Source organism: Trachypithecus francoisi, unplaced genomic scaffold, assembly GCF_009764315.1.
Source record: "Trachypithecus francoisi isolate TF-2019V2 unplaced genomic scaffold, Tfra_2.0 Lachesis_group8, whole genome shotgun sequence".
Classification (NCBI taxonomy): Eukaryota; Metazoa; Chordata; class Mammalia; order Primates; family Cercopithecidae; genus Trachypithecus; species Trachypithecus francoisi.
This window is the reverse complement of record NW_022681473.1, coordinates 78132015-78151072: the sequence shown is the minus strand read 5'-3', so window position 1 is coordinate 78151072 and position 19058 is coordinate 78132015. Positions and strand designations below refer to the sequence as shown.

General features: G+C 39.2%; 1 protein-coding gene across 2 annotated transcripts in view; it reads left to right on the top strand.

Moving 5' to 3' along the window:
• The first annotated feature begins 1392 nt into the window (after positions 1–1392).
• Positions 1393–19058, top strand: part of CTSC (cathepsin C) — a 40906-nt gene continuing 23240 nt past the window's right edge. Inside the window, exons 1-4 of one of the 2 annotated variants that reach the window (XM_033207517.1) lie at positions 1402–1674; positions 4415–4560; positions 11141–11225; positions 12875–18486. In XM_033207517.1, the coding sequence (XP_033063408.1) occupies positions 1503–1674; positions 4415–4560; positions 11141–11225; positions 12875–12885 (414 nt within the window). In that variant the 5' untranslated portion in view covers positions 1402–1502 and the 3' untranslated portion in view covers positions 12886–18486. Of the gene's footprint in view, positions 1675–4414; positions 4561–11140; positions 11226–12874; positions 18487–19058 lie in introns of those variants that run through there. The other variant, XM_033207516.1, reaches the window with a different exon arrangement.

Here is a 19058-nt window from a genome sequence, read left to right as displayed (position 1 = left end):
TCAGCTTTTAATTCTAAGAAGGTATATAAAACCTAAAAGTAAGGTGTCCCCCAACCCCACCACCAACCCCACCCCACGGTTTTGAAATTTGTGCCCCCACTGAGGAGTATTTTCACCTCTGAACTTTCAAGGGCAACTCCTTTTGCCTCATTGAAACTGGCTTTCAGGCTTGGCAACCAAGATAAGAATATTAAGTACACTTATTTTAACACTCAAGGACACTTTCTGAATAAACCAGAATCTAGGAAGATATAAGTGAATAATGTGGACCTGCTCTCTTTGAATGTTTATAATCTGGTGAAAAAAACGGACATATGAATATTGATTTGTGACCAGTGCAAAGGGGGCAAAAATTCATATGCCAAAGAAAACGGGGAGACATCAGGTCTGTCTTGTTCATCACTGTGTCGACAGGGCCTGACACCTAGTAGGCTCAGTGGGAGAAAGGAGCTCCGATTACCAACAAAAGCTAGGAAAGAACGGGAGGCTCTTACAGAAAAGGGTGATATTTAAACTGAGAAAGGAGGCACCTGGAAATAGTGCTACCTATTAATTTTTGGCGATCAGATTGGCACACTAGAACGGTTCATAAGACCAGCCTTCTCCTATCGGCTAGCTTCCTTCCTCTCCCTTCTCACCCTGGGCAAACCACTTCCTCTCTCTGGGCCTCCTGCTTTTCCTCTGTAACATAAAAGGGGTTGAGCAATATCATCTCTGAGAGCACCATGTGTGTGCGCGCCAGAGGGAAAACCCCCACAACGCTAATACACCAAAACTGCAGGTTTGCACAACAACTGAATTCTGCTGAATGCGAATAGGCAAACAGCATTTACCAGGAAACAAAACAAAATCAAGCACATAAAAAGGTAGAAAGAGTTGGAAAACGGAAGGAAGATAAGTTCTCAAACAGCTGGAATAGTTGATTTTAGCTAGTGAAGTTTTTCAGAGGAAAAAAAAAAAAAAAGTTGGTTATGAGGCAACTGGACCTGAGAAAAAAGACTGAAGGGGAAGAATAGCAAGTAAAACAGAACTCCACTTGCTAGGTTTCTCCTTCTGTCGCGCTCTTTCACCTGACCCATCCCCTTATTCCCCCCACACCTTTTCCTTCTCTCCCTACGTTACTGCACAGGAACGAAGTCTGGGTCGTGTGAGGACCGCTTGTGGCTCTTAAACCCTCTTTTTCTCACCCTGGCCGTGCAAAATTCTGAAAAGTCCCTCGGCAAAAAAAAAAAAAAAAAAAAAAATCTGTCCCTGGGCCCTTCCCTAGTTCTGGATCCAGTTGCAGCCAAGTGAGGGGCGGCGTGTGCTCCCAAGTCCCCTCTTCAGGGGCGGGCACGCTCCTGGCGCCCAACCCCCAATTCCCGGCTGCTCAGTGTCCCCGCCCCCGGGTTTCCGCGCCGGCGTAGCTATTTCAAGTCGCGCGCCGGGCGGTGGACTCACCGCTAGCCCGCAGCGCTCGGCTTCCTGCTAACTCTTCACCTCCTCTCTCAGCTCCCAGCAGCATGGGTGTTGGGCCAGCCTCGCTGCTCGCCGCCCTCCTGCTGCTTCTTTCCGGCGACCGCGCCGTGCGCTGCGACACACCTGCCAACTGCACCTATCTTGACCTGCTGGGCACCTGGGTCTTCCAGGTGGGCTCCAGCGGTTCCCAGCGCGATGTCAACTGCTCGGTTATGGGTAAGCCGCCGGCTCGGCAGTCCTCCGGGTCGTCCTTTCTGCCCTTGAGCCCCTAACGCAGCGCCATGCTAACTACAGCTTGCCCCCAGGCAGACGCTTGTGGGTGGCCAGAGCATCTTGACTGGATTCGGGGACCCTTGGTGACATTCTTCCCCACTAGGCCTGCGAAGCTAAAGTTCATCTGCTGAGAACTTCTAACTCCACACTTTCTTGGTTATCTTGGGGACTCAACACTTCTATCAAGAACTTTTTTTAAATCTCTCCTGCTTAATTTTGTTTGGTTTGAGAGAGACTTGGGAACTGCAGTCTTTTGATTCTCCAGTCCGATCTGGCAGCGTTATTTTTAAACATTATTTTTATTTTCATTTTTTATTGCTATTGTGCTCGTGAAGACAGATGAGCTCAAAGACTCTCGAGGATATAGCAGGAAGTTTTCTCTTTTTCTTAGTTGCTGGGAAAGGGACTTTCTGCCTGGCGATTTTGGTTTGAGCGTGTATTGATGAGTACTAGAAAACGTCTAGTACCACTCTGAATTGTTTCATGCATTGCAGGGAGGTAAAAATTTTAAAAATAATAATAACAGAAAATTTAACTCGGAGCCTAGTAATTAGAAATGCCCAGAGTCATGCACGATGCCTGGCTCATGGAAGTCTCTCAATAAATACCTAGTGTTTGAACATACTGGAGATATTCCATATGCCTTCGGATAACGTGGTTACCCCTAGAAAAAAGAAGGGGGTGGGGTGGAAAAAAGACAAAGACAATCACTGGTCAGAAGAGTCACACTGTGGTCTACCCAAATCCTCTTACAGCCTGTGACTTCTGCAGAGTCAGTAAAAAATCAGCTATAATTTTCTTGTCAGCAGAACAAAGATTGTTAAGTCATTTGTTACTAAAGAAAGACCTTTTTAACTGACTATATAGCATTTCATAATCCTGAGCATTATAACTTTTTTTTTTTTTTTTTTTGGTAGAACAGCGTCTGGCTGTCCCCCAGGCTGGAGTGCAGTGGCGCGATCTTGGCTCACTGCAACCTCCGCCTCCCAGGTTCAAGCCATTCTCCTGCCTCAGTTTTCCGAGTAGTTGGGATTACAGGTGCCACCACGACGCCCGGCTAATTTTTTGTATTTTTAGTAGAGACGTGTTTCACGGTGTTAGCCAGGATGGTCTCTATCTCCTGACCTCGTAATCCGTCCGCCTCGACCTCCCAAAGTGCTGGGATTACAGGCGGGAGCCACCACGCCCAGCCTTTTAAAAAAAAAAAAAAATTTGAGTTTGAAGGTTGGGGCAAAAAGAGATCAGGGTTTGCGTTGCCCCATCACATGCAATCTCCCATGTCAGAACATTAATCTGAAACATGGAAAAACTGTTTAAAATGTAGAACTCTCCAGATTGACACAGCTGAACCATTTTCAGGCAGACTCTGCCTGTAAAATTACCTTTGGCCTTAATCCAGTAATTAAAGGCACCCACAGGTCTGAGTCCTCATCTATGAAGGTTAAACGTTTCATTCCTAACAGCACAAATTAGTTTTATAGGACACAAACCTCTAGTTTGCTGAATAAACTTTGGATGTATTCAGATTATGAGGTTCTAAACTGTGGAATCTTTGAGGAGAAAGGTACCCCATTTCTTTTGCGAATAGATCATTTTGTGTCTTCTCCTGGGCTTAGCACATTGTCCTCCTTAGGATCTGATAGCTAGTCTGTTTATTTATCTTTTTGTTGTCATACCTTTTATTCCTGCATTTCCCACTTTTTTTTTTTTTTTTTTTTGAGGCGGAGTCTCGCTCTGTCGCCCGGACTGGAGTGCAGTGGCCGGATCTCAGCTCACTGCAAGCTCCGTCTCCCAGGTTTAGGCCATTCTCCTGCCTCAGCTTCCCGAGTAGCTGGGACTACAGGCGCCCGCCACCTCGCCTGGCTAGTTTTTGTATTTTTAGTAGAGACGGGGTTTCACCGTGTTCGCCAGGATGGTCTCGATCTCCTGACCTCGTGATCCGCCCGTCTCGGCCTCCCAAAGTGCTGGGATTACAGGCTTGAGCCACCGCGCCCGGCCGCATTTCCCACTTTTGACTAGCATTTTGCCTTCTCCCCGTTTCTGGAAGCCTGTAATTTTCAACATTCCCCATTTCTCCTTTTCTTCAGTGGAAAAATTTCTTCAGTGTTGTGATGCTCTGGAAAGGTACTGTACTTTTTGGGGTATCCTTGCCTGCTGGGCTGCATAGCGTATCTCTCCTTTTTGAGACAAAGTCTCACTGTGTTGCCCAGGTTGGAGTGCAGTTGTACAATCGTAGCTCACTGCAGCCTCCAACTCCTGGGCTCACAATCCTCCCACTTCAGCCTCAGCCTCTCAAATAGCTGGGACTACAGACTTGCACCGCCATAACCAGCTAATTTGTAAAAAGTATTTTTGTAGAGACAGGGTCTCACTATGTTGTCCAAACTTGAAGTCCTGACCTCAGCCCCCCAAAGTGCTAGGATTACAGCCGTGAGCCACTGCTCCTGCCTGCACTGTCTCAAAGTTTGAGAGCCTAACTGTGTCACAGTCTTGCCTGGGAGCAGGAACTGTTTGAATCAACAAGATGGAGCCTCTGGTTTCTTCACTAGGCAGACTGTGCTCAAACTGGGTAGCAGGAAAGGAAAGCAGCACGATTATAATTGAAATTGGGGGATTCTTTCCCCTATTGAAATCCAAATCATTTTCCTTTATTGTGCCTTTTTTTTTTTTTTTTTTTCTTTAGGACCACCAGAAAAAAAAGTAGTGGTGCACCTTCAGAAGCTGGATACAGCATATGATGACCTTGGCAATTCTGGCCATTTCACCATCATTTACAATCAAGGCTTTGAGATTGTGTTGAATGACTACAAGTGGTTTGCCTTTTTTAAGGTTAGTTTGTTGGAAGTTGGATTTACGTTTTCAATGATTTGATATCTGAAACCTCTTCTGATTAGTAGACCCTCAGAATTTTAATTTTAGATTAAGAAGATAACCGGAATTGACACCACTCTTCCCAAGAGTAGTGGTTGGTAGAATTTTGCCATTTTATTTAAAATTATGATTTTAGTAGGTTTAAGAAGTACCAGCTCTACATTTGAATATGTATAAATTACGTGTAAAATTTACATTTTGGTAAGTATGACTAAATTCTTAATTTATTTTCATTACCACCACTTTATTTCTAAATGTTGCCATAGTCATTTGGCTTTGTTCTGAATCTATAGGAAAGATACAGAGATTGCACATTTTGTTTTCTTGCCATTATTATGGTATACTTCCTATCACTACCTGTTGGCTATGAGAGATTGGCCTAAATGATTTGTTATCCTAAATATACTAAATATATTGAGTAATTTTTTCTTCTGAACTAAGAGAACCTAGGAGTTACTCCCTTAGGCTGGTTAAAGTAAAAGGTAGCCAAGTCAATCTAGCTTGTTTCCTTCTCTCACTAGGAAAGAACTGCTGTTCATTCTCATAACACACTACTTCCAATTGCAAACATACTCAGGGTTAAAATAGTTTAGCACAAATTGCAGCCCATTTCATTTGTTCTTCTCAAGCTGGAACTTTTCTTGTAAGCTAAATATTAAATGGTTCAAGTAAATTGGAAACATAAGCCTGAAACTAGGCATTTCTTATTATACATAGAGTATAAATAAAGACAGACTTTTTCATGGCGAAAGGTTTACAGCCCTTAAAACATCTGGAAAGAAGTGGGAAAGCAGGGAATGACTGTTAAGTATGATAAAAGACAAAGCACCAACAAAGGCCTAGTTCTAAACTTGTTATAATTTCTTGTGGGAGTTGTGGTTTGTCACGAGGTTATGGTGGTCCAAGCAAGTTTACCATATTTTTTAGAATAATAACTCCCAGAAATATTTTTAAAATAAGGACCTTTCTTTAATATGGAAAAAAAAAAAAAAGATAAAAGGAAATAGAGGGGAAGAGGTTGCCTCTCCTCAACTGGATTTGCTGGTATGATATGCAGCTGGTGGAAACCAATTTGTCCATGCTGACTATTGATGGCCAACAGTCCACTGAATTAGTGGAAACCCATGGTTAACCAGTTGTTGACTATTTTTAGTATCATTTCCAGATGCTATGCATTTTTTTGTAAAAACATACTTAGTATCTATATAAATTTTAAAAATTGTAATGTATATGTGGTATATTTAACCTGAAAATAATCTTTGGTATATATGTTGATGAGCCTAGGCCTTTGCAGACCTCTACAGTTACTCTGTCACAGCTCTTCAAAAGTTATTTGACTTCAGATTAAGAATCAATTGCCTGTGGAATTCATGTGCAAAGAAAGAGATATTCAAGGCAATTGTTATCATGTACCATAAACCTTGTCCATAATTTTCTGTCATTTTCTTTTCCTCTGTCTCTATCTCTTCTTGTTTGACACACAATAGACACTTAGTCAATTTATTACAAAAGGAATGAATGAAGTGGAATTCAGTTGGGAAATAGGTTAAATACATTATTTAGGAGATGAGCAGATATAAATAGACAAGTACATAGTTTATTCTTTTGACTTAGGAAACTTCATTCTTAAATTCTGCAGAATTGGAAAAACTGGTGGGGAAACTTCTAAATTCATTATTTAATTACCAGAGATGTAATAGATATAGACAAACGCAGTTTTCTTCTATTATATTTTTATCAGTTTGTTCTTAGCTTAAATAGTAGGCCAAAGCTGGTAGGGACAGAGGGAATTAGCTGGTGACTGAATGAGGAATTATATCACTTTACGTATTTCTTGTGAATCACAGTGTAAGCACATTTGGTGTTTTACCATAGCCTCAGAACATTAGTCACATTAGGTCAATAGAAAATTACTTTTTAAAGCCAAATGAAGTTATGTGTGTTCCTAACCATAAGTTGGAAAGAGTTAACATATATGCTATTGGAGGTTAGAACCCTGCCTAATCCTATGGTTCTGGATGGCATTGGTCAAATCCTTATTCTTTCATTAGGAATAACAATAGGAAAAATACTCCTGCCCTACTGATTTCAGGATATGTATGTTTTAAAGTGCCCATTTGACAGAACCATTTTCAAGGCTATGTTTTGTTTTTCTACAGAATAATCAACCACTCTGGTCAGTAGTTAGGTCTTATGACAAGGACTATAATTTCCTTAGGCAGAGTAGAATATAATAGGTACTTGTTTTTGAAACTTGATATAATCAGATAGTTCCAGATAAACGTAGTTTGCAAAGTAATAAAATACCATGTTATTTTAGTAAATCCAACTGTAAGAGTGATAGGAAGTAAAGTTTAAAAACTTAAGAAAGATATTAAGATGGAGTTGACTTTGAATAATAAAGTCATCCACTGTTGGTGGGTGACATTTATTAATACAGAAAATTTACAGATTTTACCACAAGCATCAGGGTATTTCCTGCAGCTGGGGAAACTGTGCTTGAAAGGACACGTAAATCAAGAAAAACACAAGCCCATTTAATAAGTAATGCATGTAAGAATTGTTCCTACGGAATTAGAAAGCATCTTTTACATTAAAATTTATTTTTGTAAAAGGAGAAAACATCAACACTTGAGTAGTGTTTGCTATTCAATTTTAAGAGTCTTACATAAACGAAAACATACTCAACCTACTGCCATTACAGAAATATTTGACAAATTTTTGCCGTGCTTACCTGCCATCATTGTAGTTATCCTACAAATCATTTGGATTTTCATACCTCTCCACTGACTCATGGAACCCTACCACTTGTTTTGTTTTACCTTCTTTATACATGCTTCAGATATGCTTGAAGTAGATTGTTTCTTATTGTTCTTACTGCTTGAGTTTGTTGAGTAGTTGGTACATGCAGAGTATTTGTATGTTATGATATATATAGGTTTTGTCCATGGTTCCTGGCTCATAATTCACTCCCAATACCCTTCTTACAGAAACCAGAATCTCTCTCTCTCTCTGATCTTCTCCTAGCCTCCTTTCATCTGCCCACTGCGGGACTCTAATCTGATTGCAGGTTCCAAAACCCTCATACCAGAGAATATTCTGCCCCATACTATAGCAGAAGGAACACTGCACAGAGATACCAAGAAGAATCTGAACAGACAGGCCTTGTTGGGATTAGATCATGCCCTTTTAATCTAATTACATTTCAACATGGTTATCCATGCTTTAATCATGTGTATTCAATGAACACTCCATAAAAGCCCAAGAACAGATCTGAGGGAATTCTGGAGTGCTAAACACGTAGGGTCTGACAGGAAGGTGAAGAACTCATCATGCTAGACGGGTGATCCCTCCCAACTCCACAGGGACAGAAGCTCCTGTGCCTGGGACCCTTCCAGACCTTGCCCTATGTATCTCTTCAAGTGTCTATGTATTTATGTCCTTTCAAATATCCTTTGTAATAAATCATAAATGTGTTTCCCTGAGTTTTGTATGTCACTCTGTCAAATTAATTGAACCCAAATAAGGGGTTATGGGAACCCTAATTTGAAGCCAGTTTGTCAGAAGTTCTGGAGGCCTGGACTTGAGACTGGTGTCTGAAGTGGGCAGGCAGTCTTGGGGACTAAGCCCTCACCCTGTGAGGTCTGAAACTATCTCCTGGTGGGTAGCATTGGAGTTGAACTGGAGGGCACTGAGCTGGTGTCTGCTGCAGAATTGATTGCTTGCTTGCTGATGGGGAGAACTTCCTACATATTTTGGGGTCACTGAAGTCTTTTGTATTGATTGTTGTTGCTGACTGAGAGAATAGGAAAAAGCACGTTGAGTAGTTTTTCCACACCACAGCATTCTTTTAGGCTCCTGCTTTTACCTTCTGCTTCCCTCAGCATCCTGCATCTCACCAGGAGAGACACAGCTTCTTCCTAGTTCTCGGCATTCCACTTCGGAATCAATCGTGATACCAGTAGCTCCTATTGCTAGAAACTTGCTTTATTAAGTTCTCCTTATTCAGCGCTCATCTGAAAGAGAAACATTTTTTATGATTTGAGATTTCTAAGCCAATTTAAAACTTGGTTTTAACAGCTTGAGAAATTGGGGGTAGAGTAGGGATGGAGATATGTATATTTGCTTGTGACTTCAAGCTAGATAAAAGTTTGGAAGGAATAAAACTTTGACATCTAAAGTTTTTGCATAGTTTGAGTTGAGCAGGAGGTTCTAGGTATGTTTTTAAAATATTTTTTTCAGCTGGGCACGGTGACTCATGCCTGTAATCCCAGCACTTTGGGAGGCTGAGGCGGGCGATCACCTAAGGTCAGGAGTTCGAGACCAGTCTGGCCAACATAAAGAAACCCCATCTCTACTAAAAATACAAAAATTAGCTGGGTGTGGTGACACACACCTGTAATCCCAGCTACTCAGGAGGTTGAGGTAGGAGAATTGCTTGAACCCAGGAGGCAGAGGTTGCGGTGAGCCACGGTCACACCATTGCACTCCAGCCTGGGTGACACAGTGAGACTCCGGCTCAAAATAATAATAATTAAAAAAAAAAAAAAGAAAGATTTTTTCTTACTCAGCATCCTCCAGGCATTTTATTATAGCGGTTTATGTGAGTTACATATTACATTTAGGGCCCACTCAGGTGGGTATCTAAGCATTTGAAATAACCTTATGTAAACTAATGAGTAATTAGGCCTGTGGCAAGATGGAAACATTCTTAGAGGCGTTCAAATTCAAATTTCCTTTAAAACACTGGGCTGGCCAAAAAGACAATACTATCTACAGGCCAGTTTCTAAGATTATCAGATTTTAGTAGCATTTCACTGTACTTGGCACACTTTAGCAAATTTGCACTTCTTAAAAGTACCTGCAGGTAACCTGTATAAAAACACAGTGCAGGCTGGTTGTCTAATGCCTGTAATTCCAGCATGTTGGGTGGCTGAGAAGTTGGAAACTAGCCTGGCCAACGTGGTGAAACCTCATCTCCACTAAAAATACAAAAATTAGCCAGGCATAGTGGTGCACACCTGTAGACCCAGTTACTTGGGGTCTGAGGCAGTAGAATCGTTTGAACGCTGGAGACAGAGTTTGCAGTGAGCTGAGATTGTACCACTGCTCTCCATCCTGGGTGACAGCGTGAGACTCTGTTTCTAAACAAAACAAAACATACACACACACAATGTAACAACACAAAACAGAATACTGTGAAAATGCTTAATTATGTCTGACTTTACATGGTGGGTGGATAATGTGATTATTTTTTCTTCTTTATGTTCTCATGTACTTTGTTCATTTTTAATGATGATTATGTGTAAAGCTCCTCTGTACAGCATCCTCTCCACCAAATTGCCCAGAAACAGGAAGTCCTATAAAACAAACTAAGCTCCAAAAATGACCTGTTGAATAGGCCTTTTTTTTAAACGGAGTCTAGGTCTGTTGCCCAGGCCCTCACTCCTTCTACCTCCTGGGTTTAAGAGATTCTCCTTCCTCAGCCTCCAGAGTAGATTGGATTACAGGCGCCCGCCATCATGCCCAGCTAATTTTTGTATTTTTAGTAGAGATAGGGTTTCACCATGTTGACCGGGCTGGTCTTGAACTCCTGACCTCAAGTGATCCACCCGCCTGGACCTCCCAAAGTGCTGGGATTACAGGTGTGAGCCACGCCCCCCGCCCCCCCCCCCCCCCAGCCTGAATAGGCTTTCTAACCTTTTACTGTTTCTCATTTTACTTTTTCTGAGGCAGTAAAAGAAACTGACTGTAAAAGGGAGCAGTAGAGAAGGAACTCAGATTTTATTTTGAAGATTAAGCTACTCAAGGGCTGAGGAAACACGTAGAGGGGAACTAGACTCATTATGGCTGGAAATTTTATTTGGTGATAGTGAAGAAAATCTTAGTGCTTTCTAATTGAACTCTTGTTTGGAGCCCTCCAATCTTAATAGAATTACAGCTAAAAAATAGTGCACGCCTATAGTCTCAGCTACTAAGGAGGCTGGGGCAGAAGAATCGTTTGAACCTGGGAGGCGGAGGTTTCAGTGATCTGACATTGTGCCACTGCATTTCCTGGGTGACAGAGTAAGACACTGTCTCAAAAACAAAACTAAACAAACAGAAACAAGAACTCTATGTTGAGAAATCCATACTAGAGGATTTAATTCCTTACTTTGTATGCTAATGATTAATAAATTTCAAACTTATCACATAGCCAGAAATATCGCCTGTGTTTCTACAATAAAGAATTTGGGAATGTTGTGCCATTTTTTCATTGAGGCTTCTGGGTTCATTATTAAGATATAACAATTTTAGAAGACTTGTTGAAATAGATATACTTTTTAAAATATAGATTCAATGTATCAAGCACAGCATTTTGTCTTTTTTTTTTTTTTTTTTCTTAAGCAACTTTGGGTTTACTTGTAAGAGTATTTCAATGGAGGGAAAGTATCAGAAGTTTAGCACTGAGTGCATGCCTAACTATTTTATGTCTTCTTTCATGATGATGCTTAATCGCAACATAATGACTCAGTTTACCATTGTAAACTCTTCGTAGGATGTCACTGATTTTATCAGTCATTTGTTCATGCAGCTGGGAACTGTGGGGATATATGATTTGCCACATCTGAGGAACAAACTGGGTGAGCTCCATTGAAAAATTTCTAACTTTCTTATTAAAAGCAAGCTTCCCCACTTCCTGGTGGCTTATGCAAATTAATGCCTATTTATTCATCAGAGGGAGACTGGAGAGATTATGGTTTTCTTATGAATTTCTTGCTTGAGCCTGCTTGTCTGCTATTTCTAACTTGTCTATACTGTTTTATGTGAGTAATTTTCTGCTTTATTATGTTCTGTTTTCACATGTCAAATCAGCTCTCCCAAGAATGATACTTGTAACATAAGTAGTCATGAACTGAAAAGGGTAAAGACCCAGCTAAGAAAAAGGTTGACTCAAGTTCAGTTCACATTTGTAAAGTAGTTATGCTGCCTTAGGTTGCTTATTCTTTTCTTGAAAAGAATCCCTCAAGAGAGAAACATGTGAGGCCACAGCAGCTTAGATCTGTCTTCCACAGAGAAGGTGGCTTTTACAGAGAAATTGACATACTCATCACTTATCTCTGAGAGACATGACCCAGCTTTTTTAAAACTGGCTTCTATTAAGAATGTAGACTATTCACTGAGGAGAAGAGAATCTTATTCACTCTTTACATTCTCTTCACATTTTCAGAGTAGATGTTTAATCACTGCTCACACTGGATCCATAAATGTCTAAAATTCTGATGAAAAATAGGTGATTAGAGAATAAAATCAATAGAGACTTGCCCTTCCTTGCATTTTAACATAATATTCTTTCCCCTTTTCCTTCCTCTGTTACTTGGCTCTTAAATGCTGGAAGTGAGATATGAAAAAGGGAACTGGGGACAAGTATTGAAAACACCCTAGGTTTATCTTATATAAGCATTTTCCAAACATTGTAATGGACCAGCCAGGTAGGAATTGCTCATCAGTTGTTTCGCTTTATCTTGTTAAACTTCAGCAATGTTCCATACAGCCACTAATAAAGATCAAAGTGAGCATTAGAGTTGAAATTAATAAGCTGTTTCTTCTCAGTTCTTTCCGGTAGTTGAATAAATATAGAATGTATTAGTTTTCTTTGTTTCACAACTTTTCAGAATCTGCAATATATTGTATGGTAGTAGCTTAGGAGGAAGATACAATAGGAAACTTTTCCCAGATAGGTTCACCATTTTTTTTTTTTCCACACACACACGCACAAAAAAGCTGTTCTCAAAATGCAGTTTACAAAATTTTATCCTTAACTCTTCACTCTTTTTCCTAGTTAGGGAGACAGCTCCACCAGTAGAAAAGATAAACCCTGATAATTTATTGTGTAAATGGGAGAGTCTAGTACCTAGTCACATGCATTTAGGCAGCACTGAGCCTAAATTAAAGTTTGTGAGGTATACATGTCAATGTATCTAAGTTATTATATTTAGCCTGTTTCTTAAGTATATTTCAAAAACATATTCGTTTTTTTCAGTGGCAGTTACCTTCAAATGCATGTGCTTCTAAATCATGTTGGTTGCATGTGTAATACATGTCGCTTAAGCATTTAGCTTCAGAATGGCATCTTTCTCGTGAATGTCTTAACATTTACAAAAAAATACCAGGATCTCAAATATTAGTGCTGGTATTTTTTTTTTTCTTAAAGAAATTGATATGATTAAATATTATTAAGAGACAATATGATCCTTGTTGGCTTATAACCCTAGTTTTTATTGTCTTGTAGTTATTAAATAGAGCATCTGTTGAGGGACTCTTTTAAAACCACAGCCATGAACAGACGTTGGGGCTAAGAGACACAGCAACTTGCGACAGTGTGGACCTACCTGTAGCAGCTAGCAAAGGCCTCTAGCAGCTACAGTCCCTTCTGGAGTCTTTGTTTGCATGTAAAATGCAAAGGAGTCCTGATGACCTACCTCCAAGGCAGCTGCCCTCCTGAACATTCTCTTGGAAAACAGTAAACATCATTTCGGAATGTGAACAACCAGAGACTACACAGGAGAAAGGAAAAAAAAAAAAAAAAAATTCCGGAAGATGCAAAATCTTGGATGGCTTCACCGTTCAGCTATTTAATAAAAGGAACAATATACAACACATTGTTCTTTTTCTCTTTTGAAATCCCTTCTATTACAGTGATTTTTTTCTAAGATGTCAGGATTTGAAATGTATGTTTTGTTTTATTCACAGCGTAAATTTTATTCACAGTTTAACTGTCTCTGCCTAGGTGTCTTTCCTTTCTCTAATTACCCTGAGGAACCCAGAAGCCTATTTTCAGGAGAAAGTAAGGCCCTTGGATCTCTTGAGATTCACAGATATGTTATTGAAGGGAAGATGGTCCTATGGAGGACATATTTAAAGAAGGGAAAAAGAGGCTTTCTCAGATATGTCAGACTGCTAGAGTATACTTCTACAGATTATAGACCTCCAGTACCTCTGGCCAGAAAGATGGTATTGTAAACACCTTTTTTTTTTTCTTTTCTTTTTTCATTAGGTACAAGCTTTGTGCTAAGAAGTTCACATACTATAAGCTATAAAAATTCTGTAAAGTAGATATTACTAATTCCATTTTATAGATAGAGAAAATTAATCTCTTACAGTGCTAAGCTCACAGAGTTTCTAACTGTAAAATGCTAGAGCTTGTCTTTCACGTCTAAAGACTTCCTTGGGGCTAAATAGTGAAAAAAGCCATTTCACAAATAAGTTAATGGTATTTAGAGGCATATTTGAATCTCCTGGTAAATTACAGTCTGTGAGCATCATGAATATTAGTTGAATGTTGCAGGGGCTCATGTTTAAGAGAAGAATTGCCTTGAAGCTTAGGTTTCCTTAGCTATTAGGTTACTGACTTTCTTGCCTAAACCAGGGTTTTTTCATTGAAGACCAAAACTTATCTTCTCCTTCCCTTTGTAGTTTTGTAAATTGGTGGAAGAGCTTTGTAAACTTCAAATTAAGTACAAACTAAGTGTCCTAGTCAAATTTACTCATCTTAATTACACTATTGTTCACACTGATTACTATCTTCTAGCTCTTTCCTGCCAAATAATGGACTTGTTTCCTGCTTGTTGGTTTAGATCTGACTTCTTTCAACTTTGGTAAGCCTGAAATTATGGGGTTATGTTTAATTCATATTGTCTGGGTGGACTTTCCTCTTGCATTTCTGCTTGAATAGAATAATTTTTCTCTAGAGAGTAGTTTGTCATCCTTACTCTGTTGATCCAGATGACTCTTTGTACCATCTGAGAGGTATACTGTTCTGCTATTCTGAGAAGAAATGTTTCATAAAGATGAATTAAGAGTACAGTGGACTGCTTCCACCTGGAAACTTTTATCCATCTCACCTCTGGACCTGATAAATTCTTTATCACTCAGGACCTTGATGCCACCTCTCTCTCAAACTCTCCCCAGCTCTCTCCATTACCGTGAGAAACATCAGAACTTTGGTTCCCACTGCATATTGCAGGTACCTCTGCTTTCATGCTCTGCTGTAATGGAGTGATTTGGTAGCATATTTTCATCTCTTTCCAGATTGAAAATCTGTATTTCTCCCTATATGTCTTCAACACCTAATGCACATAGAACTTTTTAGTTACTTGGAAAATGCACTACAGTTCTCTTTTCTTTTTGCAGACTATTCACAAGTAATACCAACTTACAAATAATTAATTTTGTAGGGTTCTAGAAACACACATCAGGAATGGTGCTATATACTTCTTTTTTGATTTCCTGCTCTAAAGAATATTATCAGGTTACCTTCCTGCAGAGTTTTAAAAGAATTGCATATTTCAAGCTGACTTTCAGGATGTAAATATAACCAAAGCAACTGATATGCAAAAAATATATTCAATGACGTTCCTAGTTTTCTTCTAGGGTATTTTATTGTTTTGGGTTTTACATTTAAGTCTTTAATCCATCTTGAGTTAATTTTTATATAAGGTGTAAGGAATGGGTCCAGTTTAAATTTTCTGTATATGGCTACCCAGTTCTCCCAGCACCATTTATTAAATAGGGAATCCTTTCTCCATTGTTTGTTTTTGTAAGGTTTGTCAAAGATCAGATGGTTGTAAATGTGTGGTCTTATTTCTGAAATCTCCATTCTGTTCCATTGGTCTATGGGGTCTGTTTTTGTACCAGTACCATGCTGTTTTGGTTACTGTAGCCTTGTAGTATAGTTTGAGGTCAGATAGTGTGATGCCTCCAGCTTTGTTCTTTCTGCTTAGGATTGTCTTAGCTATACGTGCTCTTCTTTGGTTCTATATGAATTTTAAAATAGGTTTTTCTAATTATGTGAAGAATGTTAATGGTAGTTTAATGGGAATAGCGTTGAATCTGTGAATTACTTTGGACAGTATCGCCATTTCCACGATATTGATTCTTCCTATCCATGAGCATGTAATGTTTTTCCCTTTGTTTGTGCCCTCTCCCATTTCCTTGCGTAGTGGTTTGTAGTTCTCCTAGGAGAGATCCTTCACTTCCCTTGTTACCTGTATTCCTAGGTATTTTATTCTCTCTGTAGCAATTGTGAATGGGAGTTCATTCATGATTTGGCTGTCTGCTTGCCTTTTGTTGGTGTATAGGGATCCTGGTTACTTCTGCACATTGATTTTGTATCCTGAGACTTTACTGAAGTTGCTTATCAGCCTAATAAGCTTTTGGGCTGAGATGATGGAGTTTTCTAGATATAGGATCATGTTATCTTCAAACAAAGACAATTTCACTTCCTCTCTTCCTATTTGAATAACCTTTATTTCTTTCTCTTGCCTGATTGCCCTGGCCAGAACTCCCAATGCTATATTGAATAAGAATGGTGAGAAGGGGCATCCTTGTCTTGTGCCAGTTTTCACGGGGAATGCTTCCAGCTTTTCCCCATTCAGTATGATATTATCTGTGGGTTTCTCATAAAAAGCTCCTATTATTTTGAGATATGTTCCTTCAATACCTAGTTTATTGAGACTTTTTAATATGAAGGGATGTTGAATTGTATCTAAGGCCTTTCCTGTATTGAGATAATCATGTGGTTTTTGTCTTTAGTTCTGTTTATGTGATGAATGACATTTATTGATTTGCATATGTTTAACCAGCTTTGCATCCTGGGGATGAAGCCAACTTGATTGTGGTAGATAAGCTTTTGGATGTTCTGCTGGATTTGGTTTGTCAGTATTTTATTGAGATTTTTTTGCATCGAAGTTCATCAGGGATATTGGACTGAAGTTTTCTTTTGGTTGTATCTCTGCCAGGTTTTGGTATCAGGATGATGCTGGCCTCATAAAATGAATTAGGGAGGAGTCCCTCCTTTTCAATTGTTTGGAATAGTTTCAGAAGGGTATCAGCTCCTCTTTGTACCTCTGGTAGAATTCAGCTGTAAATCCATCGGGTCCTGGGCTTTTTTCATTGGTAGGCTGTTTATTACTGCCTCATTTTCAGAACTTGTTATTGGTCTATTCAGGGATCCAGCTTCTTCCTGATTCAGTCTTGAGAGTGTGTATGAGTTCAGGAATTTATCCATTTCTTTTAGATTTTCTAGTTTATTTGCATAGAGGTGTTGGTAGTATTCTCTGATGGTTGTTTGTACTTCTGTGAGGTCAGGGTGGTATCCTCTTTATCATTTTTTATTGTGTCTGTTTGATTCTTCTCTTTATTTTTGACAAAGCTGACAAAAAGAAGCAGTAGGGAAAAAGAACTCTATATTCAGTTAATGGTATGGTATATCTGGCTAGCCATATGCAGAAAATTGAAACTGTTCCTGTTTCTTAATCCATATACAAAAGTCAACTTAAGATGGATTAAAGACTTAAATGTAAAACCCAAAATTATAAAAACCCCATAATACAGTATAGGCAATATCATTCTGGACATAGGAATGGGCAAAGATTTTATGAGAAAGACACCAAAAGCAATTGCAACAAAAGCAAAAATTGGCAAATGAGATCTAATTAAACTAAAGAGCTTCTGCACAGTGAAAGAAACTACCGTCAGAGTGAACAGGCAACCTACAGAATGAGAGAAAATTTTTTCAATCTATCCATATAGCAAAGGTCTAATATCCAGAAGCTACAAGGAACTTAGAAAAATTTACAAGAGAAAAGGAATCCCATTAAAAAGTGTGCAAAGAACGTGAACAGACACTTCCCAGAAGATATTCATGCGGCCAATAAAGAAGAAAAGCTCAACATCACTGACCATTAGAGAAATGCATATCAAAATCACAATGAGATACCATCTCATGTCACAATGGTGATTATTAAAAAGTCAAGAAACAACATGCTGGCGAGGTTGCAGAGAAATAGGAATGCTTTTACACTGTTGGTGGGAATGTAAATTAATTCAACCATTGTGGAAGATGGTGTGGTGATTCCTCAAAGATCATTACTGTGTATAGACCCAAAGGAATATGTCATTCTGTTATAAACATATATGCGCACATATGTTTATTACTGCACTATTCACAATAGCAAAGACATGGAATCAACCTAAATGCTCATCAGTGATAGACTGGAAAAAGAGAATGTGGAACATAAACACCATGGAATACTCTTCAGCCATAAAAAGGAATGAGACCATGTCCTCTTCAGGGACGTGGATGGAGCTGCAAGCTATTATCCTCAGCAAACTAATTGAGGAACAGAAAACCAGCCACCACATGTTCTCACTTATAAGTGGGAGCTGAACAATGAGAACACATGGGCACAGGGAGGGGAGTAACACACACTGGGGCCAGTCAGGGGATTGGGGGGCAAGCTGAAGGAGAGCATTAGGAAAAATAGGTAATGCATTCTGGGCTTAACCCATTTATGCCTAGTGTTCCGTTTCTGGGATGCTAAGCATGTGGAAGTTATTTATATCCTGCTCAAGGTCATCACCAAGGTCTGATTTTTCACATTCAACAAATTGCAACCTCTGGCATAAATGGGTTAATACCTAGGTGATGAGTTGATAGGTGCAGGAAACCACCATGGCACATGTTTACCTTTGTAAGAAACCTGTACATCCTACACATGTACCCTGGAACTGAAAACATTTAAAATATACATGTGTATATATTTAATATGGAATTTTAAAAATTACTAATGAGTTCTTTTATCTGAGTAATTTTGCGTCAACATGCTTTTATTATGGAAGAGAAGATTCAATGAGTACAAAACTGCAGATACATGTGTTAGAAGATCCCTCAATATTAATAAGGCTTAGCATTCTGTGTCATAATTGCCTGTTTGTATTCCTCTCTGGTCTTTGAACTTCATTAGGGAAAGGATCAACTCCGTCTTATTAACTATTTGATTCCCTATGTATTACACTATATATGACAAATAATAAGCCTTCAATAAATATTTGTAAAATAAAGAATATTGTGTAATATGTGGTATTATTTTATTGATGTGTTCTTTGAAGTGTTGTTACCTTTGTGTCCTTAGAGGCTATGGTGGACCCTCAGGCCATTTATGTTGGATAATTTAGTGGAAAAGAGATTAGACTTTTATATTTTATTCGTTTATTTATTTATGTTTTAATCTTGTGTGAGCCTATAGAGGCCAAGATAGGGCTCAGAGTTAAAAACAGTAGTGTTCTAACTTTCAGAACTACTAAAAACGAATTAGCTATCAAGGGAAATCCTGAGTGTTTTGATTGCAGTGGTTCCTCAAAGCCCGGAGGACCGAAGCTTTGAAATGCTGCCCGGTGTGCCTCACCTCTGTTGAGTATAGTGAGGAACATGAGCTGAGGAGTGGATTAGATGATCTCTTAAGATTTTTTCCAATTTTACGGTTTGAGTTTATGAGCGAGTAAGTGAGGAATGAGCCCAGGGACTTTGACTACTTTGCTGAGCAGTAAATTGCTGTTTTCTTAGCTTTTCTGGAATGTATATTTTGGTTTTAATGTAATGTCTTTTCAGCACTGGAAATAAACAGATTTATGAC